At 37.5% G+C, this 25,954-nt stretch overlaps 1 protein-coding gene across 8 annotated transcripts in view; it reads right to left on the bottom strand.

The window, feature by feature from the left end:
* The window catches only part of ZSWIM6 (zinc finger SWIM-type containing 6), a 347,609-nt gene that overhangs the window by 35,964 nt on the left and 285,691 nt on the right, over nt 1–25,954 (bottom strand). For all 8 annotated transcript variants that reach the window (XM_085002300.1, XM_085002299.1, XM_085002301.1 and 5 more), the window contains 2 exons: nt 17,549–17,697; nt 15,603–15,753 (listed from right to left, as the gene is read on the bottom strand). In XM_085002300.1, the coding sequence (XP_084858426.1) occupies nt 15,603–15,753; nt 17,549–17,697 (300 nt within the window). The remainder of the gene's footprint in view (nt 1–15,602; nt 15,754–17,548; nt 17,698–25,954) is intronic.

The raw sequence follows: 25,954 nt of genomic DNA, 5'->3' as shown, positions 1-25,954 counted from the left end.
GAAGAACTCTAAGTCGAACACAAAACAGAAAAGTCATTATGAAAACTTAACAGCATAAAAGTTATCCCAACACATTCTGTAATATTAAGGGCTGATATGTATGTTAATTTCTATCCCTTCAAGGAAAATCCTAACAATATCATGTTATTTATACATGTTAGGTTTCTTTTTAAACTTTTTAAATGTCTGTCTTTAGGGTACAAAGATCACTTCATCTAGTTCAGCTAACATATTTCTAAAAGTGAATGGCATCTGTATTTATCCACTTGACAACAAACGATACCATTTATTGAATATACTTCACACTAACCCCATGTGAAGTGTTTTATATACATCATCACATTTCACACCCACTGAAGGACTCACTTTACAGATAGGGAATCTAAGGTTCAGGGACAAGTAGAAATGCTGTGCTATAGGGAGCCAGAGAGTCCTCTTGTGGCATAGGAGGTTATGCATCTGGCACTGTCACCACAATGGCTTGGGTCGCTGCTGTGGCACGGGTTTGATACCTGGTCTGGGTACTTGGCATGCTGTGGGTGTGGCCAAAAATAAAATAAAGATGGTAGCTAGGATCTGTTACCTGGGCCCATGTTCCCCTCAAACCAATATTCTTAAACACTCTGGAGTTTATTAGCCTTCTGCCTAGATACCTGGTCAAAAAGTAGCTCTGTAAGTTAGGATTCATATGTGAAATTAACCTACAGGAACTCCACAATTAATTATTTTAGTCTTTTGACAGAATCATTGTTCCATTCCTTATATTTTAGCAGTGTAAGACCAATGGTATATTATTGTTGAAAATTATGAGGTAGTCTTAAATGTACAACAAATAAACCTTGTACTTTATTTAACCATCTATTCATATGTACTTAAAACATGCCATATTCATGTGTGCATATGCATATATATATATAATATATATATGCATATCCAACAAAAACCTATACAGGTCCATCTAAAAAGATCTAATTAAACAAATGAAAATTCTGCATTTTTCAGGATGACAGGCAGAGCAAATAAGTAACTTCAGTGCAGATTAAAACAGCAGACAGGAGTTCCCATTGTGGCTCAGTGATAATGAACCCCACTAATATTCACAATATTGACCCCGCTCAGTGGGTTAAAGATCTGGTGTTGCCATGGGCTGAGTGATCTCGTGTCACTGTGGCTGTGGCATAGGTCAGCATCCATAGCTCTGATTTGACCCCTGGCCTGGTAACTTTGACCTTTCGTGAGTGCAGCCCTAAAAAGAAAAAAAAAGAAAAAAAAAAAAAAAACCAGCAAAAAAAACCAGCAAACAAATGCTCAACCCGCAATTCATGATTGATTATTCAAGTCAGAAGAAATCTGCTTTCTCTAAAAATATGATGATGTACTACTATGAGGTCTGTTAGAGTGGAGTCACATCAGCATTTCTGGGATAATACACTTGTGTGTAGACTGAGTGTGCTCTTTGCTTGCTGGGTGTTTTTCTGGGTGGAGCATTATGATTTGTGACTGAATAAATCAGCTGGCCATTCTCTATCTATTCCTGTTTCCCAGAGTCAATAAAATTTGTTTTCAAAGTTCTTTCCACTTCATGTGTTTTTGTTAATATGCAAATCAATTCAGTAATTAATATAAAAGCTAGGCATTTTCTATAAAAGACACTCTGGAATTTTTGATAAAGGTTGATGTTCTCCCTATTTTCCAGAGATACTGTAAGGCTATTGGTGAGAGTACAGGCGCAGTGGGAAGTGGGAGACAGATGGGTAGGGCAACCAACACTACATTCTATAAAGGTGAGACTAAGAAAAGCCAGTGATTCCCTTTTCTTTTGTCTCAAAGGTGGAAAATGAAGGCTGTTATATGGAAAATTTAATTTCTACTTTTTAATATTATGTTTATTTTTATGAAATAGTAGCAGGCAAAGTAAAACAATCACTTTTAGTACTTCCCAGGGTTCCACAGTTATAAAACAATTCATAATATTTATTATATTTATTTTTGTTCTCAGAGGCTATTATAAGAGGCTAGAATTTCATGCATGATCCAATTAACTAATTATACTTATTTAGAGGCCATGAAATGCATAATTGCAGTCACAAATAGGACATCACTGGCATAATTAGTTGTGCTAGCTAAACTACAGTCACAAAATTTCTTGGGTCACACCACACAAAAAATTGTGGCCCTGATTATAGTATTGTTCTCAGTGCAATTCAGTCTTACTATGTTCGTAACCCATGTTTTGAAAGTAAGTGTAACTGGTGAAAACATTCTCTTCACTTCAAATTTTGATGCTAGTTCCTCATTCACTAAAATCCTTCTGAGGAAATTTTAAAATAAAGCCTTAGGGATACTGTGAAGAGAGTTTTTGAGATCACTTAGATTAAGCAGGGGTAACTCTCAGCAAAGGGGCACACCATCAGTTATCATTTAACCAGGCTCTGAGAAAAGACTGAAGTAGAATAACCATCTTTTTGTGGTCAAGAAGGAAAATAAACGACAGATGTTCTAAAACAGCTAACTGGTATCTTGGATGTTTCTTTCAAACAAACCTGTGGCCCCCATCTAATTAACATGCAGCCTTTCCACCCAATCTGACTTGTCAGTGCTGTTGGGCCAACATGCACAACTCATTGAAAACAACCTGACTTCCTTAGGAACCAGGTTCTACAGGAAATGACCAGACACAGCTCCTCCACCACTCACCACCTTTCTTTTTAAGGGAAGGAGGAAATGCAAGACAGAACACATAAAAAGGAGAAAAAAAGACACAATGACAATGTCTTAGTCTGAGACACAAAAAGGGCAGTCAACAGCAAGAAGGCATGTGAACCGTGGTAACCTGCAAGAGCACTTCCCACGTGCTTTGCCTGGCTGCTTATCTTAACTGTCTTCATAAATAGTTCCATGATTTGGGAGTTCCCATCATGGTGCAGTGGTTAATGAATCCGACTAGGAACCATGAGGTTGTGGGTTCAATCCCTGGCCTTGCTCAGTGGGCTAAGGATCCGGCATTGCCGTAAGCTGTGGTGTAGGTCACAGATACGGCTTGGATCCCGAGTTGCTGTGGCTCTGGCAAAGGCCGGCAGCTACAGTTCTGATTCGACCCCTAGCCTGGGAACCTCCATATGCTGCGGGAGCGGCCCTAGAAAAGGCAAAAAGACCAAAAAAAAAAGTTCCATGATTTGTCTAATAGTCATGACTTCAAGTCTCCATAAATCTAGTTCTGAAAATACTCTTTAGGTCTTCAGGATGCCTCTCGCCTACAAACTTCCCATTGGGCCCACTTTCCCAACATAAATAAAAGACTTGGAATGAAAAAGAGTTGTAAATTATCTGAATTATTTTAGACCTCATGAATCCACATTAGGCCATTTTACAGATAAGGAAACTGGGCTTCTACCTAGGATAAGGAACTTGTCCAGGGCTACACAGTAAAGATGAGGATCAGAATCCATACTTACAGCGCATCTGGCTCCAATAACCCTGTTTTTTATGAGATAATTATAGGCTCTAAAAACTAAAATAATCCTGTTTATAGATAGAGCTTATCTCCATTTGGCTCTCTGAAAAAACATGTCCAGTTAAAGCAGGATATTTACTTTTGAATAGATATCATAAACTGATATAAAATAGTAACATAAAATGTAGGATTTATCCTTAACCTCACTTCTTCAGTTGTCTTACTTGGGCTGATTTTTATTTTTCACTCACTCATTCTGCTTTCTAAGTAAATCATAAGCTTCCCAATGGCAGTGCCTATCACAGGGCACTGTGAACAGCAGGCTCCTCTTAATTTACCTCCTGTTCTGGTAAGACATTCTACTGTCCATCATTACAGACAGGTGCTTCCCTGAGCCACTGGAACAACCTTTCTTTCACTTACCATGGAGAACCAATTTAGAATAAAAGATAATCAGCAGTCCTACCAAACAAAAATAACTGAACTTACCAATGGTTATGATTATAGAATATTGAAAATAGGTAAATACTTCAGTACTATTGTTGTGTAAGAACCCCAAGGAAAAGCATTTACAGTATTCTGTCTTATTGGAACTGCAATCTTATTCATAAAAACAATTTCCTTTTTTTTTCTTTTTAGGGCCGCACCTGTGGCATATGGAAGTTCCCAGGCTAGGGGTCAAATTGGTGTTACAGCTGCAGGCCTACGCCACAGCCACAACCACAATGGATACAAGCAAGCCACGACTGCGACCTATACCACAGCTCATGGCATCACTAGATCCCAACCCTCTGAGCAAGGCCAGGGATAGAACCCCACGTCTTCATGGATACTAGTTGGCTTTGTTATTGCTGAGCCACAAGGGGCAAATGCTTTTTTTCCCCCCCATAAAAAAAAATTTCTTAATATTCTGACTTTTCTACAGAGTTCAGAAGGAATCTGTAATGGATACTGAGTTTCCTGGAGAACAGAATGTTTCATTGTGCTCTAATTCATTCTATTACTGAATTAAACTTTGATGTATTAGTCTTGACAAGTGCTTCATGCTGATTGTATTGTGTATGATAGTATAATCACTCCCCATGCATTTCCCACTGGCTGGCTGATTAATGCAATAGATTACCTGCAGCACTGATGGCAAGGGGGAATCATTGGCCTTCTGTACCCTAAACTGTTTATATTTCAGTGTGCGTGTGTGTGTGTGTGTGTACATGCTTGTGTTCCTGAGTACACAGGCATCCATGAAGATTCACCTGTTCATAGGCAGAGAAGGCAGGAAAAGCCAGAAGGGTAGGAAAAGAAAACTGAGTACACAGTCAAGATCAATGTCTTTCAATCATCATATTCAGTGCACTAAAATTGTTCCCTTTTCAATGCTCCCAAACGGATGTCTAGCATTACATTTCAATTATTCAATCACTTTCATTCACAAATATTTACTAAGCACCAACTCTATGCCAGACATGTTTTTCTTCTCTATTAGAAAACTAACTTTAAAAAATAGATCACTTTCGGTGTTCTAAATAGTGGAAAAGAAGGAAAAATGTGGGGCGAGATTATCAAAGGGACAATAATACAAGGATGAACAAGGATGGCCATGAAATTAGCTTAAATGCCCCCAGAAGACAGGAACTAACAAGAAGACTAATAATATTAAATACAGTGAGTGGTTTAACAGTTTCAAAGCAAAAACAAAAACAAAAACAAAAACCCAAAAAAAAACAAAAAAACCTCTCAGATTACTTGGTCTACACAGCATTTTAATGTTTAGCAAAGAGCATTTTTTGTGTATGATCAATATGTATAGTGAAGAGGTTGCTGAATATACTAATCTCATCGGTGTGTGTATGTGTGTGTGTGTGTATGGATGGAGGGGGAGGGGTGAAATCACACTTCTGTGCTCTTGATAGCATTTTGAAAGCGTTCCTCCTCACAGAATTTTCTCTCAGTTCTAAGCTTGTATTTGACTCATGAGGCCTGTTTAAGCTCCGCCCATCTAACCCCCTCATCCCTTCCTCATCCACAAAGGAAGACTAAGGCTTCCAACCCAAGCCATTTTCAAGGTTGTTAATCTCTTAAGTCTGAATCCTAATTTATGAATGATTTCCACTCTCTCCTCCAGGTTTGCTGAAGCTAACTCTGAAATTTACTAAAGTACCCCAGAATGAAAGGGGCTGGGAAGCACGATCTGAGGTCAACAAGGTTTAGCTGGTCATAGTTCAAAATTACAGATTTAGATTTCTATTTCAAAAGTTATCTTTGCAACAGAAGGCACAGAGTTGAGCGAGTTAGCCACATTTTGTACCAACACTGCTATCACTACTCCTGGCTAGTCATCTCTAGATCAGAGCCTGAGAAAATAGCCCTAAGACCAGTTACTAATTCATCCAAGCAATTGAATGTCAGAAGGCACCTGTATTTTACAGAGTCATATTTCTATTTCAACTTGGAATTTTAAAATTGAATACTAAAAACATTAATGCAATCATAAGACAAGCTTACAACAGCCTCACAAAAATTCACATGCTGCAAGTCATTTACCAGCCTACCCTCCCCCTCAAATATCTAAGAAGTTATTCATATAAATAAAGTCATTCTTAGGTATATCTCTAAGACGAGTAGCTATTTAAAAGCCTAGTGAAGAGAGTCATTATCAAGCATGTATTTTTAATCTCAAAATCCTTTGTTCTAAAGAAATCTTAGAAAACCTAGTGTGTAAAGTGGTAAAAGTCACTCTACTGGGAATGAGAAGGACCTGCCTCCTCCCACCACCCTCTTCCTCCTCACCCCACCACTGGGGCTCTGTTAGGCGGTGTCTGAACCCCTGTCTAAGGGACAACCATTATTCCTTTCTTTGGGGTTTCCCCTCACTTCATCAGCTCATGTAAGTTTAAATGAACTATGACAACATCTGCCAAGCACCTTGCTAGGTGCCGGCACACGTAGAGAACAGCCCAAGTGGCTGCTTCAGTCTTCCCTTGGCTTCCACTTCTTTCATTCTAGCTCCTGGCATCCTTGATTTCCTGTGACGCTCTTGGGAATCGCAGATGGCTTAAGAGGCTTCTCAAACCTCGTTAGTTTTTGTATGTTGCTACTTCAGGATAAAAAATGGTGAAAGGAAATGATCTCTGGCCTTTCTTCATTTTCACCCCCTCACTCCTCCTACTCTCTACCATGACGGCAGTCTCTAGAGATCCACATTCTACCAAGGAGACTCCCCCAGCCAGATTTTCCTTTGGTGGCAGTTTCTTGAGGGCAAGTATAATACCAACTCTTAGGAAGTGGGATAAGTAAGGAGAGAACATTTTTGAAATTGCTGTGAGGAAGAAAAAGGACAAATTATGCCAACGCTATGACATTCCTATTAGCCACGAATGTGAAAACAGAATCTGCTACTAATAGACTCAGAAATAGAAACGAAACATAAAAGAAAGTAACTGAAATGTATTATTGGTACAAATGATGCTACCAGAACACTACATATATAATACGTAGAACACTAATGTGTACTACATCTTAACTTGTAGTAGTATCTTCATGGTCTGTATTTAGAAGAGTTTTTAAAAAACACACAAGGGGATTATCTCCAAGTATTGTCACAAATTATCCAATTGTATACCTAAATAATTTAGACAAGAAATATCATTAAGAGTCTCCAATTGGTTAATAAAGTCAAATCATCTGTAAAGATCTCTCTTTTTTAAGATCTCTTTTAATCCAAAAATCTACTGTTTTCTATGAACATGTATTTTTAAATGTTTTTCTTTATTTCTACTCTTTCCCACACAGGGTATTGAGTGGATAATTAAACCCTAGCATTTGCAGTCAAGAGAAGGATGGTTGATAGTATTACACAGCAAGTATTTATCATAGATTTGCCCACTGTATAGAAATATGCATTCTCTCTTTCGGTTAACTTCTGACCCAAACTGGAAATTACTCCGCCATCTTAAAGCAGCAGAGAATAAACTCCTCTTCCCATTCCCACAGTGGAGCAGAACTTAGAGGCCTCTAACCCCAAGAACACAGAGGTCTCAGTTTTAAGAGACAGAAGGCAGTAGGCCCACACAACAGAGAAAGAAACCAGGCCCCTGGCAATGAGAACCCAGCAGCAGATAGACATTCTGAGAACAGTGCTGGAGGGAAGCAAAGCCTCCTGAGCAACACAATTGACAAAGCCTCTGTATTTAGAGGGAGCTCTGAATAAAGAAGGGAAAAGCAGAGGCTGAGCATACACTCTCATTCCAGAGCAGGACCACCCAGTCCATATGCAGGAGGGGTCTGCAGAGCCTATAGACCACACGAGGTAAACACAGGCCAGGACAAAAACAGTGACCTAAGGGTTTTCACTGGCTCCGTAACAAAAGGGACTGGAAAATGAGACCAAAATCTCCATGTATCCCATCTGCAGTATGTGGTATCTTTATTTTATGATATGCTTATTATATAATACATTTATATAATACAATTCTCAATCAATAGCATGTATTTAATTCTTCTACATAACCGTGTTTTTTTCAGAGTCTGAAGTTAGAGAGTCCTCGTGAACACAGATGGGCAACTAGACAAGGTAAGCTCTGCTGACAACTGCAGGACTGTGGGATCATGGGCAGGCATACCAGGCTAGGTAGCACTTACAGGGTTTATTGTCATTCAGGTGAGCTTCACTTTACCCCTGCTTCCCTCTGAGTAGAGAGACTGCCAGGCAGAGAGGCATATTACAGTCTTTTAAAATAAACAAGGATGGTGTCTAGTTTGGTGGTCACTAGAATCAGATTCCTGCTCTGCTGGGAACTTAGGTAAGTTATTTGATTTCCCTGTGTCTTGGTTTTCTTGGCTGTAAAATTGGGGCTAATGACTGTACCTATCCCACTAAGCTGTTTTAAGAATTAAGGAAAATAAAGCATGAATTAATTTGCTTAGCATAGTGCCTGTAAATAAGCGTTAGCATCTGTGTCATGTGTAGTAGCTGGACAAAAATGGGAAATAAAACAAAGCAAAAATCCAGACCTGTGATGTCTACTATCTCTCTCTCTCTCCTTTTTAAGTAAAAACCAAGAGTAACAAGTTTGGATGAAAATTGTAAAGACAACATTTTGAATAATGAGTTTAAACCCTTTTATCCTCCCCCTTCGCCCCACTGAGCTCCCTGTCTTTGTTCGTGTTATTCCTTCTTTCTGGAGTAGTCTCACTACTTCTTCCCTACAACTCATCTCCATAAATATCCGTAAAACCATGTTAAGTTCAGTCCATACAAATATTTGTACTAACACGTGACTATATTACTCTATTAAAGTGCTCCTCAGTTCATTCACACCTATTCTAATTTCTCATGTCTCCTGATGTTGCATTTCTCTACTTACTCCATACTCCTAGTACCTTTATCCATCAATGATAAATTTTAATACATCTATTCATCCTGACATAGCAAGTGCTAAATACGCAGTGATAGAGAAACCATAAGACTTCCAGAAAAAAAAGGGTTATCAGGAAGGCATCAAAATGCTGTAAGTGATAAAGGTGTATTCTCCTTGTGTCCAGGGAAGACAAACTGGTAGGTGACAGGTGATCCCTGATATGTGGTTCATTAGAATTACATACTACACTTAGAGCTTTTTGCAAGTCTGTACTGACATCTTTTTGGTGCAAGAGGGCTTTGGAAATTGCAGTTTCCTCCGTGGCACTACTAAAGAGGTATATAGGGTAAACTACGTTGCCACCATCAACTTCAAAATGTTGCAGGGCTGGGTTTGTGTTTACCACATAAATTAAGTAAGAGCTTAAAATAGTGGAGGAATTACTAAGCCTACTGCTTTTGGAGATGTAAGATGGCATTTCCCAGAAATTTCTCCACAGTTACCTCCAAAGCAGAACCTTTACAATCTTGTTTCTGGCTGTGCACAAAGGCCCTCCTAAGTTACTTAGAGCGCAAATTTGAATGTGTGACATAAGCATGTTTCTTCCTTATTCAAGAATAATGTGAGTGGGTGCAAAAGAGGCCACGAGATGACTACCTGTATCTGGAATGTTAGCTGGAATAGGGTTCTAGGTCCACAGAGAGGTAATTTTTAGTACTTTGCAATAGATGTGGTCCCAGTGGATGCGCCAAGTTCTCTACTGCTAAATTGTAGATTTATCCTATTTCAAACTCCCTGAATTGTTATAGTGATTCAATTTATCCAGTACCCTATCCAGGAATACTATAGATGTTACTTAATAACAGTATACAAGGAATGCAAACTAGAAAGAAACATCTAACTATGGCTATTTCTGCTCATACACAATTAGGTATCTAGATCAAAAGCTTTGAAAAGAACTCAGAGATACACCACTTGTTACTCTGAACTGAGTGAACACAGCTCAGAGCAGCAAGGCTCTTGCGGGACAGCCCAGCTTCTTGCTGAGAAACAAAGTTAACATGCTAGAAGGCAAAACACATGACTCAGTTCAAAGGAAAAGTATTTAAAATTTGGGGGAAAAACATATTATGTTATACATGCTATGAAAATAAAATTTTAAGAATTTTTCTCTGTGCTAAAACTTTAATTAATTCTTATTTAACTGTTTCCTCTAATGACATTCATTTTAATTAGGTTTTAATAGACTGGCAGCCACAACCTATAGTTTTATGAAGCAAAGTAAAATTATGGTCTAGGAAGACATTTAAGGAAAAAGACCCATCCACAGAGATGAGAGGTTACAATATATCCCCTCATCCCTAAAGACCTCCACAGTAATTAAGTTGCTGAACAGACAGCCATTATGGCTAACAGTAGGTGTGCTTGCCACCAATCAGCACTGGGTGTTCCTTGAAATCCAAGGGTTATTTCTGGGATCTGCTTTCCAGAAAATTTGCATGGATATTTTTTCCCCCACACAACTGAAGAAGTGTGTACTCTAGAGCTCTACTAAAGATGTGTAGCCTCTACCAAATATGCAGTCTCTATCAGTGTAATGGGCTTTCTGTCTTAAGATACTAATATGTACATGTTCTTATAGCTGATCATGATTCAACAACATTCATCTTGAGAAGACTGCCATATGTTTGGGGAAATGAACATCATGTAGAGAAAGTAAAATTGATATATGAAACACTGAACATATGAAAAACTGATTCACATACAAGGTAAGTGTATCTGCAAATGAGATGCACTAAATAGGATCTTAATAGTATGCATCTATTTCTATTTCATACTACATTATGAAAATCAAGGAGTAAATCACAAAAATTAACACAGACCAAATGAATATCATAGGCATTTATTTTAGCAAAGAACTGAGCATAACCATCCCTTTGTTAGTCAGAGGATGGGGAAATGAAAACTGGGCCTGTTGCTACCTCAAATAAGTTTGTATATATTTATTGGAAAGAAATAGTTAAATGAATCTATGTTATTTTTAAGACTAATTTTGAAACATCAGCACTTAAATTTTAATAAATCATATATACTCAGAAAATTGTAAATCTTGGGGAGGGGGATAGTTGATCCTTTGAAAAAAATAAAATTTTGTAATCTGGCTGACAATCTGATGCCTCCAAATCCCTCTGCCAAGAAACAGTTACTTGGCTAAGACACTTACTTGTACACTTTCATCAGATTAAGGCTTTCATGCCAGGAATTTTTTTTCTCTTGGTGTATTGGCCATTGCCAGAAACGTACCCATCGAATCCACCGGTGCTAAGGAGTTAAGCATCTGAGATTTAATTTAACAGTTTCAGCTTTATTAAGCTGTCACAGAGCGGCCCTACTTTGATAACAGTAGCTACTCCAATTATGGCTTGGTTTAGGGTTGACAAGTATAATGATTCATTCGTGGCACATGAGAAGCAATAAAAGGTTGTTTTGCATTACAGCTTTAAAAATGTGGGCACTTTTTTCATTTAATTTGTCACTTAGCTTTTGCTAAGAGGACATTTAAATTGCAGTAAAAGGCAAATGGGGCTTTTAGTTTAAATGTAATCCCCATATTTAAATGATCTGTAATGGCACAGTGTTGGAGTGGGAACACTATTGTCTCACAGTGGGTCCTGATGGTGACATGTGACATTTGTATTCAGGTCCTGTATTATCCATGTGGCTAAAGGGCTTCCAATTTCATTTCACAGCCAGAAGCCTGCAGAAAACACCAATTAACTTGCAGATCCCATTTGCCGACAAAACTCAGCCTCTTCTCAATGTCTGGCATCTGGCAGTGCTCAGCATTTAATTCCAAAGCAGAGCCTTGAAGCAATGTGAGCCCTGTGCAGGGGCACAAAGTCAAATTCCCCCATTTTCTTAAGAAGCAAAATTCTTTCCTTTTGTAGTCCAGAAGCAACTTTCAGTTAATTTTTTTGGCGAATGAATACTATAGCTTTTGTTACTCATACATGAGATTCTTCACAGAACTTAGATCTTATTAAAATGAGAAGTGACCTCTGTGCATCATCAGAGTATGTAGGAGAATTTAGAGCAGTCTAGTAATGACTGGATGGGGGGCAGGGAGGGTAACTTGTGAAAAAGGAAAATACATATGTATTCTTCATTCCAGACTGAAATAAAAAAATTTGTATAAGGCCTGGCCCATAACTAGAAAGGTAGTCCATCAGAGGGTATAACTGAAATCAGCTAGCTGGTGGAAACTTTCACCTAATGAAAGTTAATACTTTGGAATGAGGGTTAAGGTACATAATTTTCAAAGCCAACATGCAAAAGTGAAATATGACTAATGAATTAAATGCAAACATTGAAAATTTTATTTAACTATAGCATTTGTACTTTTTATTGGTAACCCAAAAATTAAGTCAGTATTTTCTTCCTAATTAGCTATTTGTCCTTCTAAGCCTCTTTAAGTACAAAAGCTCTGTAAACTTTATTATTTTAATATTAATCCAACAATTTTTCCTTAAATGATTCTCTTCATTACAGTATCTTAATGCTAGTCCTTTTTATTTTTCACTGCCATAAACCAATTAGTCAAGTCAATACTGTAGAGTTACAAAATTGAGGAGGCTTTACTTATAAAAGTAAATCACTCAGTATTATATAAAAATTTTTCTTTCGATATACTGAAAAGATCCACTCGGGTACAGAATGATTTAAATTCTGATTGAGGAAAACAGCTGCTAACCATTATTTCAGGTGACCCAAGGAAAGTACTAAGATGAAGTTATTACAAGATACTTAATAAAAATACTAGGGCAAGAGGTCAACAAATATCTAACAATTGGCAAATAGCAGACACACATGTTAAAAACAAACAAAAAACAAACAAGAGCTGTCATCCATAGCCCAGTTCCTGAATATACATCTTATTAATGAAAAGGAAACTCTGATGCCCAATTCTTTTATCAGCTTGCTGTACAATCCTAGGTTACACTATATCATTTTGTGGGCATTTCCTAACCTCCTCGGACTTCAGTTTCCTTATCTGTAAACAGTTCATCTCAAAGTTTCCTTCCAAGTATTATAATCACGTAGTATCTTCACATACAACAGTCTCCTCTAAACTAGACCTGACATGGAATCAATACGTGATGTAGTCCCTGGCTAGCCAAGAGGAAGACAGAAGGTGAAAGTACAAAGGGTTCTACTATTCAATTTCACTGAAACTAGGATCTTCTCATAAATATATCCAGAACATAAAATAAATATAGGCACGACAAAGTATTTGCCAAAAATTCCATTTGTCACATCCAGATTTCTTAACAGTCAAGATAACAAATACATTATTAATTCCCTAGCAATGAGCATTCAGTAAGAAGAGCATCCCCCCAAATATCCTGGGTAAACATATTTACTGTACCTCTCATTTTTTCAACCACTTCCTATATTTATATCTTTACCACCAGGGATTTGGGAGGCGATAAAAACTGGAGTTTGCAGAGTTCCCGTCATGCCTCAGTGGCAACGAATCCAACTAGGAACCATGAGGTTGCCTCATTCAGAGGGTTAAGGATCTGGCATTGCTGTGAGCTGGGGTGTAGGTTGCAGATGTGGCTAAGATTCTGCGTTGCTGTGGCTGTGGTGTAGGCCAGCAGTTGTAGCTCCAAATTGACCCCTAGCCTGGGAGCCTCCATATGCCACAGGTGTGGCCCTAAAAAGCAAAAATAAATTAAGTAAAAATAAATAAAATTTTTAAAAAAATTAGAGTTTGCTTCTTGAGAAAGAAAAATAGAGCTGGAGGAATGAGGCTCCTTGACTTCAGACCATACTACAAAGCTATGGTCCTCAAAACTGTATGGTACTGACCCCCCAAAAAACCAGACATAATGATCAAATGAAACAGATCAATGAAACAGGATACAAAACCCAGAGATAAACCCACATACTTATAGCCAATTACTCTATGACAAAGGAGGCAAGAATATAAAACGGAGAAAAGACAGCCTCTTCAGTAAGTGGTGCTGGGAAAACTGGACAGCTACATGTAAAAGAATGAAATTAGAACACTCTCTAATACCATACACAAAAACAAACTCAAAATGGGTTAAAGACCTAAACATAAGGCTGGATACTATAAAACCACTAGAGGAAAACATAGGCAGAACACCCTTTGACATAAATTGCAGCAATATCTTTTTTGGATCCACCTCCTAGAGTAACGAAAATAAAAATAATAATAAACAAATGAGAACTAATTAAATACAAAAGCTTTTGCACAGCAAAGGAAACCATAAAAAAAAAAAAAAAAAAAAAAAAGAAAAGACAACCCACAGAATGGGAACAAATCTTTGTAAACAAAGCAACTGACAAGGGATTAATCTCCAAAATATATGAACATCTCATCAGCTTTACATCAAAAAAAATCAAACAACCCAATTAAAAAATGGTCAGAATTTCTGAACAGACATTTCTCCAAAGAAGAAAGACGGATGACCAAAAAGCACATGAACAGATGCTCAACATCACTGATTATTAGAGAAATGCAAATCAAAACTACAGTGACGTATCACCTCACACCAGTCAGAATGGCCATCATCAAAAAGTCTACACACAAATGCTGGAGAGGGTGTGGAGAAAAGGGAACCCTCCTACACTGTTGGTAGGAAAGTAAACCGGTAAAAACACTAAGAGGTGCCTTTAAAAAACTAAATATAGAACTACCACATAATCTAGCAATCCCACTCCTGGGCATATTTCTGGGGGGGGGGGGGGACACGATTTGAAAAAATACAAGTTCACTGCAGTACTATTTATAATAGCCAAGACATGGAAGCAACCTAAATGTTCCATCAACAGAGGAATGGATAATGATGTTGTACATATATATAATGGACCATTGGCCATAGAAAAGAGTGAAATGCCATTTGCAGTAACTGGGACGGACCTACAGATTATCGCATAAGTGAAGTAAATCAGACAGAGAAAGACAGGTATCACATGTGGAATCTAATAAAAATGATACAAAATAACTTATTTACAAAACAGAAATGGACTCAAAGATTCTGAAACTATATTCATGGTTACCAATGGGGAAACAGTGGGAGGAGGGATAAATTAGGAGGTTGGGATTGACATATACACACAACTATATATAAAATAGATAATCAGTAAGGACCTACTGTATAGCACAGGGAAATCTGTATTCTGTAATAACCTACATGGGAAAAGAATGTGAAAAAGAATGGATATATGTATAACTGACTAACTTTGCTGTACACCTAAAACCAACACAACATTGTAAGTCAACTATATTTCAATAAAATTATCTTTTCCATTATGACAATCAACAGTGCATCTAAGACTGTAACAGCCAAAAAAATAAAATGAATATTCAAGCTACTTTTAACGTAAGCAAAAGGGAAAAACAGCCAAATTTTAGCTGTACTGAGTACAGTATTATTCTAGAAATAAGTAATCAGTTCTATTACACCAAATACCTATTTTAAAATAGAGCTTTTCCCTCCAAATATTTAAAGGCAAATCCTCCGCTTCCTTTCCTCAAGATCAGATGATTCCTCCAAAACACTGCCAAGATTGTTTCCTGAAAATGCCGGCCCAAGTCCTCATTCTTCCCAGTCCTCTAACCAGAGTATAATGGCAACAAGTTCACCTAAGAGCTGCAGCTCTCTCTTTAGCAATACTCTGACCATGTTCTTTAAAGCATTCAATCATGGTCTTTATCCATACACAACTCAATGGCAATCCATCGGGAAATTTATACTTACCCAGCTCATCCCAGAGCTGCCTATATTTGTCAGTCATTGCAGTGCCTTGTTGCCTCCAAAGTGACAGACGAGGGTCAGCCATGAATTGCTCTGTTATCAAAGTCAACATCCGGGCCCCATTTGAGTCCCTCATCTTCAACATCTCCCGCACCTAGTGGGGAAAAAAAAGAGACCTTCAGAAAAACATTTAAAAAATAAATAAATAAACAGCAATACTTAGACAGACCACTTTGTTTCTCTGGGTAAGCAAAGAGGGGTGGTGGTGGTGGTGAAGTCTTGACACCATCTGTCTTAAACAAAAAAGCTGTTAAAAAGAATTCTCGGTTCTAAATGGCAATTTAATCAGAGACTCGATTGTTAATTTTTTTAAGTTATGTTTTAGAATCCACATGAGGTCAAGAAATTTGCAAACCTTGCCAAATCCTCCCCAAAAAATGTTTTTCCAGCCTACAGAAAAATAATACCAAAACAAACAAAACAAATCAATGGGCACCTTCCTGACTCCCCAACTGACTGCACTTACCACCAGAGTGGCAGAGTTCAAAGCAGTATACTAAGAACTCTTCAGGGATCTTCTAAATTGATCTGACAATGTTTATAATACTAGCATCCATCCTTCAGATTTTTAAAAAAGCTTTATTGAGACATAATTCACATAACATACAATTCCCCAACTTAAACTGTACAATTCAGTGGTTTTTACTGTATTCAAGTACAAGTTGTACAAGTCCTTCACTATTTTCAGTAAATTTGTAATTTCAATGGATTCTGTCTCACTGAAGGTTTCATCATAAAGAGTAGCAGCATACTTCTATTCATTCAGATGGGATTACTTCTGCAATGGTTAACAGGAAATAGGGCTTTAGGTTCAAGAACTCTCTTGCTCCAAATGAACAATTCTTGAAGCACAATCACAACCACCAGCCTAGTAAGTTAACCCAGCCTCTCTGCTGGAACCTTAAGCTCTGTCCATTATTCTTCTGTTACATTTCCCAAATAAGTGACAAAGCCAGAAAACAAACACAAGGCTAAGCTGTTCTACAGGAAATCCTAAACAAATCCTAAAGTGTCTACTGCTATGTGTTCAACAAATAAGAATGCCAGCTGAACACCATCCTCCAATTTGAATACATTACCTATAATGTAATGTAGTATATTTAATATTACTTAAAAAGCATTTATCGAGTATTTAGAAATGTGTGCTACTTAAAAGTTGTGAATAAAGCAAAAGACACAGCTTCTGATGACACTGGACTTATAACAAAGATAACTTTTTTCCTTAGGCCATCAAACTTAGATGATGAAAATTAACATCTACCAAGGTCCAAGTACTGTTAGACACCATTATCTTTAAATACCATAATCACAACTTGAAGGGATATGTTATTCTCAGCTAATTTTATAGATGAGGAAGCTGATTTAAGTAACTTGCCAAGATTCCTACACTCAGTAAGATTTAGAACTGAGATTTAAACCCAGGTCCATATGACACCAAAGTTTATGTGCTTGAAACTAATTTAAAGAGAGTAACATTATTAAGCTAAATACATAAAGCACATCTTTAGGAATGTATTCGAAGTTACATTTTTACTTGGGAAAAGTAACTAGAAAAAGAAAAACTTGAAAAGATGGCATTTAAGTAACACAGAGCTATTTTGTTTCTAATATTAAGCAGTTTTTCAAATCGTATAAAATGCCACCATTTTATTAATAAGAATTGAGAAAGAAAAAAATGGTCCATATCTTCTCTAAGGACACCTATGTAAATTAACGCTTGCATTGAAACACAGAAGTCTCTATTGGCTGATTATAACTTAAGTCTATTCTTAAAAAATAAATAAGAATTTAAAAAGAAGCCTTTATCCTACTATAAACATGATTATATACAGATACTTTCTATATATGTATATATGTTAAATATTTCTTTAAAAATAAAACAATCATACCTTTGCAAAGAGCAAATTAAGCTGCTTCCCTGATCCGTGGTACCCGCCCTGGGAAAGGAATAGTTTAACCTGTTCTTGAACCTGCTCTTCATCTAAGTGCCAGCAGTTTTCATCATCTATACTAGCACCTGCTGTTGGATCAGGAGCACCTAGAAATAGAAAGAAAAAATAACACATATGCTACATAAAAACTCTGTGCTAAGAGGGCTCTCCTAAGAGACTTGAATAGAATTAAGATGCTTACTTTTTGCCTAAAAATTTTTTAATCAATATACATACAATGTATGACCAAAACTAAATGTAAAAATTATTCTTTTACTTCCAAGACTTTGCTGATTTGTACTAATCCAAAAGATGATGACTTTGGAGCTATTTCCTTTTTTTAAGATCAGAGACTATACCTTTGGAGAAGAGTTTACAGGTTCTCTAAAGAATAAAAAAGTCACAAAAATGACTCATTGTAAATACATGATGTTTATAAAGCTCTACTGTATAGGACATATTAGGAAAATGTTTTCCAAAGACGTTAGAAAAAATATGAAACCAAGTAAACTGAGCAGAGTATTTCCCTTTACTATGTTAATTCAAGAAGCTTTCACCATTATCTGCTGCTGTATAAACTACATGCTGACATAAGTCTTCAGCTGCAGAAAACCTAAGATTAAAAAGGGAAATTAAGCCACATGGGAACAGGCAGTGCAGCTGTTGTACTAAACCAGGTTGTAGTATCACCTTGCCAAACTGCATAAATATTTTATTGCTGAAGTACACACAAATGATAACAGCTATGTAACAAGCTCTGTGTGTAGACTACCTTAGATATTAAAAAATTACCCAGATATTTAGGCAGGTGAAAATTAAGTTTCATTACTGATTAAGAAAATAAAATAAATAGTATTTTAAGGACTAAGATTCATAAGTAATACAAAAACTAAATCTAAAACCTCTTATCAATAGTGTTTCATCTCCTTATCAACTCTCAAAAAATAATTTGTGGGTGTGATTCTACACTTCTTTTCTTTCAGTGATCCAATGCAGACTCAGCTGGCCAAGGAAATAATCACTAACATCTGTAGAACCAGGGTGCATTAGTCCCTAAGAGGAAGGCAATGGGTCTGTGAAACTCACTAGAAAAGTGCACATTCATTCATTCAGCCAGCATGTTTACTAAGTGCCCTGTGCCAGACTTGGTGATGGAATGAGGTCAAAACAGAATTCCTGTCTTTACAGAATATATCATCTAGTTCAATGACTTTCAAACTTTTTTGACTAATACCCACAATAAGAAATATAGTTTACATCGTGCCCAATATACCCGTGTATCTCGACACTTATATGATCACATCTCTCCATTAAACTGAAGCAAAAGTATGATGAAAAAATTCCCTTACTGTAAGTGAAGAGGTCTGATATTTTCTATACTATTTTATTTTTTTAAAAAAAGAATTGTCATAATTTTTAAACTGCTTTCATAAGGCATAATGGGTTACAATCCACTATGTGAAATGTTGTTTTAAGTGTGTGAGATAAATGTCAATGTAATAATCACACATACAAACACACCATGATAAATGAATTAATTATTCATTGAAATAGACAAAGTGCCAGGAGACTGTATCAGAGAGTCCTGACTTGGCCCTGAATTGGCAGAGTAAGCATACCTTGAGGAAATGGAATTTGAGCTGAGATCTGCCATAAGTAGATTAGAAATTAATTAAAGGCAAGAAAAGAAAGCACTGGGTCTGTATGTGAGACAACAAGCTTGGGCTGAGGTCTCAGGGAGAAACGAACATGGTACATGGATGAAACAAAAGACAGTCTATGTCCATGAAACTCAAAAGTAGGGGATGAGGGAGAAGAGCAATACAAGACAACCCCGGAGAAGAGAAGAAAGGCCTGAGAGCCCTGACAAGAGAGAATCCTAGCTTTTCTCCCTAAAAGTAATGAATGGGAATTCATGGCAATGTTACCCAAAGTGGAAGAATGGAATACTCTAGATAGTAAAAGATGTTCTGGCCTTTTGTACATCAATTTCAACATTCCTCCCATGGAATATGATGCAGCCATAAAAATGAATATGAAAATTCTTTAGGTACCACAATAGAAAGAAATCCAGGATATACTGTTGAGTGAAGAAAAGCATACACATTATGCACATTTTATGTAAAAAATGAAGATTTCAAAAGTGCTTATGTAGTAAATAAAACCATAAAAACGTAAAAAGCAAAGAAAAGCATTTATGTTAGTATTTCCTTACATATGCATAAAATACCTTAGAAGAGTATTTAAAATGAGTAACCTATTTACATGAGGGAAGAAGGTTCTTCACTGAATACCATTTTCATACTTTCAAAATTTTGGAACCACATGAATATATTCACGTATCTAAAAATAACTCTAAAGTGTGGAGGATGGATTGGGGAGAAAAAATGTTTAAGAGTAGAACAATGAGGGTGATATTTTGATGGTCTGTACAAAGGATGATAATGGTAGCTTAAAAACAGCAGTGAAGAAAGAAACAATACAAACAAACAAAAAAAGCAGTGCGGGAGTTCCCGTCGTGGCGCAGTGGTTGACGAATCCAACTAGGAACCATGAGGTTGCGGGTTCGGTCCCTGCCCTTGCTCAGTGGGTTAACGATCCGGTGTTGCCGTGAGCTGTGGTGTAGGTTGCAGGTGCGGCTCGGATCCCGCGTTGCTGTGGCTCTGGCGTAGGCCGGGGGCTACAGCTCTGATTGGACCCCTAGCCTGGGAACCTCCATATGCCGAGGGAGCGGCCCAAAAAGAAATAGCAAAAAAGACAAAAAAAAAAAAAAAAAAAAAAAGCAGTGCAGACAGAAATGGAGAACCTGACAGAAGTTTAGGATATAAAAAAAAAGCAACAGAACTTAGTGAAGTAGATATATGCAGTATTTGAGATAATATGGCCAAGAGAAACGTGGATTTCTGGATTAAACAACTGGATGAAATCATGGACAGCTCAGTGACTGATACACAGACTGCCAGAGTGGGACCATGTTTAGGGGTGGGAGGAGCAGTGTTAAGATCTTGAGTTCAGGAGTTCCCGTTGTGGCGCAGTGGTTAACGAATCCGACTAGGAACCATGACGTTGCGGGTTCGGTCCCTGCCCTTGCTCAGTGGGTTAACGATCCGGCGTTGCCGTGAGCTGTGGTGTAGGTTGCAGATGCGGCTCGGATCCCGCGTTGCTGTGGCTCTGGCGTAGGCCGGTGGCTACGGCTCCGATTCAACCCCTAGCCTGGGAACCTCCATATGCCGGGGGAGCGGCCCAAGAAATAGCAACAACAACAACAACAAAGACAAAAGACAAAAAAAAAATAAAAAGATCTTGAGTTCAGCTTTGGATGTGGCGAATCTGAAGTGCCTTTGAGATAGCCAGGCAACAAGAGGGAAAAGGATTTCAAGTAGGGAGCTACATATGTTATGGGAAGCAGTACAGGGTAAAAAGAGCATTGAAGATTGAGCCCTAAGGAAGATCAACATTTAAAGGCAGGGCAAGAGAATGAGGAAGAATGGCAATGGGAATGAGAGGACTCTTAGGAAGGGCTGGGGAGACTGGCTCTTCCAGAAGGCAGAGAATGCTGTTACAAGTAGGCACTAGGCAAGGAGGTAGATATTTAAGTTCCCAAAGAGCAAGGATTGTATTTGCCTTGTTCACCACTGCTTCCTAACATCAAGCCAGTGTTTGCCTCTATCAGGCAATCAAGTACTGGGGGTAGGGGGGGAAGAGAGGAGAAAGGCACATATACATCCTCCCTTCACCCCTACTGAGAAAAGGAATCCTATCAAAAAGGAACCATTCTTAAAGCATCCTCATGTACGTTATTTCATTTTCTTCTCACAATGTCCCCTGGAGGTAAGAACAGCTCATGATCCCCTTTCTATAGGAGAAAACAGGTTCAGGGTGGTTATGACTTATATACTACAGCCACACTGACAAATCCAATCTCCCAATTCTCTCCTCTGCTGTAGAATATATCCCAGAACCTTGGAACTAAAGTTGAACCCTGACTGCATCAAGGCACTAGTTATCAACTCTAAATCAAAGATAAATTTAAGGAAGGATGCTAGGATCTGTTAGCATGTTTTTTTCTTTCACAGGACAATGTGAGGACACAATGTTGTAAAGAGTTATTTAACTACTGCAGTTACTTCTGTATTCCACAAGGATAGAGAGATCCTAGTCCAGCTCATCCCCTTGATTTTAGGGCAAGACAGACACAGATACACAGACAAATATGCAACTGCACAAAGCCAGCTAAAGATTCGTTATCTAAATGCATTCTCTTTGTAGGGCAAAATTCTGACAAGCTATAGATTATCTTCTCTCATTGTTCCTTCCGATGAACTGAACTCAATAAATCTGCTATGAATCTTCACAGTGGTTATTTCTCCCAATTTTTATGATTTTTTAGTTGCTCTCTGTTGGGCACTAAGGGTCAAGGTCTAAAAGGAGTCCTGCCCCAAAAAGACCCTGATAGGCATTCACTGTCTCTGTCCTGTGGCATCAGGGATGCCATGCTACCCTTCTAGGCTTGTGTCAGAGCCCTGTGAGACTTGGAGTTTGTTTGCCACATAAATATCCAAATACTTTAAATAGGTTTGAGTTTGGTTTGGAGACTGGGAGAAAATCCTAGTGTTCTCCTTGGCCTGAAGTTGCAAAGGGGATTGACAGACACTCTCAAAAACTTCAGAATACATTCTCTCTCTTTTTTGGTCATATTAAGAGGCCAAAGTACAAGAAAGAATAATCCAGGAGCCACTTTTATTTCACTTAAATTATACAATGGGTTTTTTCTTAAAATATAATAGGCTTTAAAACACTGTATTTTTAAAATTCCTTTAATGGATCATTTAATTCACAAATACATACATTTTTTGTTCTTACCCAACTGGTGAGACATCTAACAGCAAAACAAAACAAATAAAACAAGCAAAAAAAAAATAATAATAATAGCAAAAAAGATATCTAATAGCAAAAAAAGAGGGAGAGTTCCCACTGTGCCACAGTGGGTTAAGAATCTGACTATTCAGCAGCTTGGGTCGCTGCGGAGGTGCAGGTTCACTCCCCAACCCAGCAGTGGGTAATGGACCCAGCATTGCTGCAGTAAGCAGCACAGGTCACAGCTGCGGCTTAGATTCAAGCCCTGGCCTGAGAACTTCCATATGCTGTGGGTGTGGCCATTAAAAAAAGTATAAATATATGAATCATATTTCTTGAGTTTTTAAGAAACTTATGTTTTTTGTTTTTTGTTTTTTTTGTCTTTTTAGGGCCGCACCTGCAGAATATGGAGATTCCCAGGCTAGGGGTCTAATTAGAGCTGTAGCCACCGGCCTACACCAGAGCTACAGTAACTCCAGATCCAAGCTGCGTCTGCAACCTACACCACAGTTCACAGCAATGCCAGATCCTTAACCCACTGAGCGAGGCCAGGGATAGAACCCACAACCTCATGGTCCCTAGTCAGATTTGTTTCCACTGTGCCACGACAGGAACTCCAGAAACTTACGTTTTTTGTTGTAAATTAGATATCAGAATTAACTCATTTTCTGAGAGTATAGGGAAAGACGAGGCAATGCAGAGGGTAAATGGCCCACAGACAATATTTTACTGCAAATAATCTAAAAAAGTCTACACAGGAGTTGAGAAGATGTACGGAATTCCCTAATCCTCGATCAGAAGACTTCAGGTCTAAGTACAGTCTGTGTCCTTCAGCAAATCACTCAAGCCTCCATTTCTTCAACCCTTAAACTTCTATAATGTAGGAATAAAAAACTAAACAAGTAATAAAAATTAGAAATCTTTTCATGTGACTATATAGAAAACATCCTTAGTCATAAGAATGTAAGCAAAGATAATTAGTTGATAAGTAAAACAAATTGACTCTAAACACAACATTTTAGGAATAAAGACACATACACTATACATTATAGACTGGAAACTAATGTCTACAACAACAACCCCCTCAAAAGAGTAAATTCATTTATTAAACTTTAGTGCTAAAATTTAAACACTTTACTCCTACCATGACTTGATTACGAGCATTTAAGTGCTGTCTAAACCTTTTATAAAATGCACATTTGCAAAATGTCTTTCTACTTGCTAATGGCTGTCTATAGTCAAAGACAAACCCCTAAGCATTTAGCTTGGAGAAAGGTAAGCAAAGAGAAACATAATTCATGTATTTATATATTTGCTGTTAGACATTCCCCCGGTTGGGTAGGAACCAGAATCTGTGTATGTAAATTAAATGGTCCATTGAAGTATTTTAAAACCTATAATATTTTTTATCCTTATTTATATTTATAATTTTAAATGCTATAATTTTTACAACCGTACAATTAATCTTTGTGAGCATTTTATTACTAAAACTTAATTTTTCAAAGTTTCAAGCCTTCAGGGAAAGTGAAATTATCTGCTGAAAAAGTGAAACAGTTTAATTTTCCCAGCTAGGGATGTGTGAATTTGATTTACCCTCCTACCTTGGCTACATAATGCCATAGGAGGAGATCAAACAAGTATTTACGAACATAAAAGACTACTGCCCAAGTCTTTAGCTTTCCCTGTCTGCTACTTGATTTGGTTTTGATTTATTTTTTTTTTACCCCAATACGAAAACTCTTACCTCAGCAGTTCTCAAAATTAGGAGTATATCAAAACTTCTGAGGCACACGGTGAAAAACAGATGTTTAGATAACACTTTAGACCTACTCAATCAGAATCTCTGCCGCAAAAAAATGGTAGGGGGAGTGGGGGTGGGAAATGACACGAATTTGGAGAGAATCTCAAATATGGTGGCACATTCTAGATCTTCATATTGAAAAGTATGAAGACTCCTAAGGCATCAAACAGATGCCTCTCCAGTAGCTTACTGAAGCAATTTAAGACATACTGACTGAGATATCTTATCACAGAAAGTCACTTCTAAGCATTAGGAAACATCAAATCTTGATGTTTTTAAACTGAGATATTAAGACATGTTCATAACTGGCTTATCCTATGTTTGGTATATGGAATTATTCACTTTTGGGTTCCAGTGGGGAACTTAATGCTTTCTCTTCTCTTAATCTGCTGGAAAACAAATTCAAACAAGAAGTGAAAGGCTTTAGTTAACATCTTCCTCATTAACTGTGACCCAACTACTTTAGTAATTGTCCAAATAATGCTTTAACAACACTTGTATTTATGTAGCAGTGGGGTTTTTGTGTGTGTTGTTGTTAAAATTAAATTGTCAAATTCAGTCTATTATGGCAGAATGCAGGCAGCAGATGTCTACACTGCAGAGGTGATTAATTCAGCCTCTCTTGCAGGATGTATAGAAGAACGACATCTCCTACAGTTTTAGAGCCTGCTGTTGGAGTGGAAACATGAAGTCTGTGGCTTACAAAGACACCAGTACACCTGTCTTACAAGCTGAAGGCAAAATCCTGACATCAACCATTGGCACCAAGAGCGAAAGGGCAAGACAGCAAACTTCAGTGATTCAGACTCAGGAAAAAAAAAATCTTTCTCTGGTAAGGACAAGAATTAGAAGACCATTGAAAAATAATATGCATGGAATAAACATACAATTGAGAAAAGTAAATTTTATTCTTACTTAAATCCCCATTTCAAGGCAATATTAATACCTTCATTTCAATGTACAATTTTGTGGTAGTTGAAACAGCTAGATTCTCAATCCCCTATTCTCAAAGAGCAGTCCATGTAATTCTACTGCCATGATACAATGTGGCATCCTCTCCAAGAGCTGTTAAGAGGACAACTTGTTTTTCTCATCCTGGAGGCTATTCTTCGATTGACAGAGAGTCCTTGCATGCAGCATGCCCTGCTCCTGTAACAAGCCACCTTCCCGTTAGCTAAATCTCAAGGAAATAAATAAGTAGCACTGTAATCAGGATGTGTCTCAGGGAATTCAAATAGCCTTGTCAGGGTTTATAGCCCCTCCTCTATTATTTTCCTCTCACCTGACTTTATTACTCTTTTCTTATTATCATTTAATTTACTTCAGAAGTTCAAAAATATACTTACTCATGTACAAAGATAATCACATATTTATATGGATAAAACGCAATAAATTATTTGTACATTCACCAAATGCTCATGTAAAAAATGAAGAGTATAATAAGCACAGACCACCTAACAAGCTATTTTCCATTACTTAGCTAACAAGTATATTAATGTATTAGCAATCACTTGGTACAAAAATATAAATATTTAAATGCAAAGTCCTCAGAAGGTCTCATTTTTACATAATCTGACTCTTTAGATTTATTAAGAGATCTATTATGTTTGCAAGGTTGAAGAATAGTTTGCTCAGATTATTTTTTTTTTTGTCTTTTTGCTATTTCTTGGGCCGCTCCTGCGGCATATGGAGGTTCCCATGCTAGG

The sequence above is a fragment of the Sus scrofa genome, chromosome 16, assembly GCF_054392235.1.
Source record: "Sus scrofa isolate SSC_HxYL_T2T_F1_AM1 chromosome 16, Sscrofa_HxYL_maternal_Yorkshire_Landrace_v2.0, whole genome shotgun sequence".
In the NCBI taxonomy this organism is placed as follows: domain Eukaryota; kingdom Metazoa; phylum Chordata; class Mammalia; order Artiodactyla; family Suidae; genus Sus; species Sus scrofa.
Note: the sequence above shows the minus strand (reverse complement) of the source record. Positions and strands in the feature narration are given on the sequence as shown.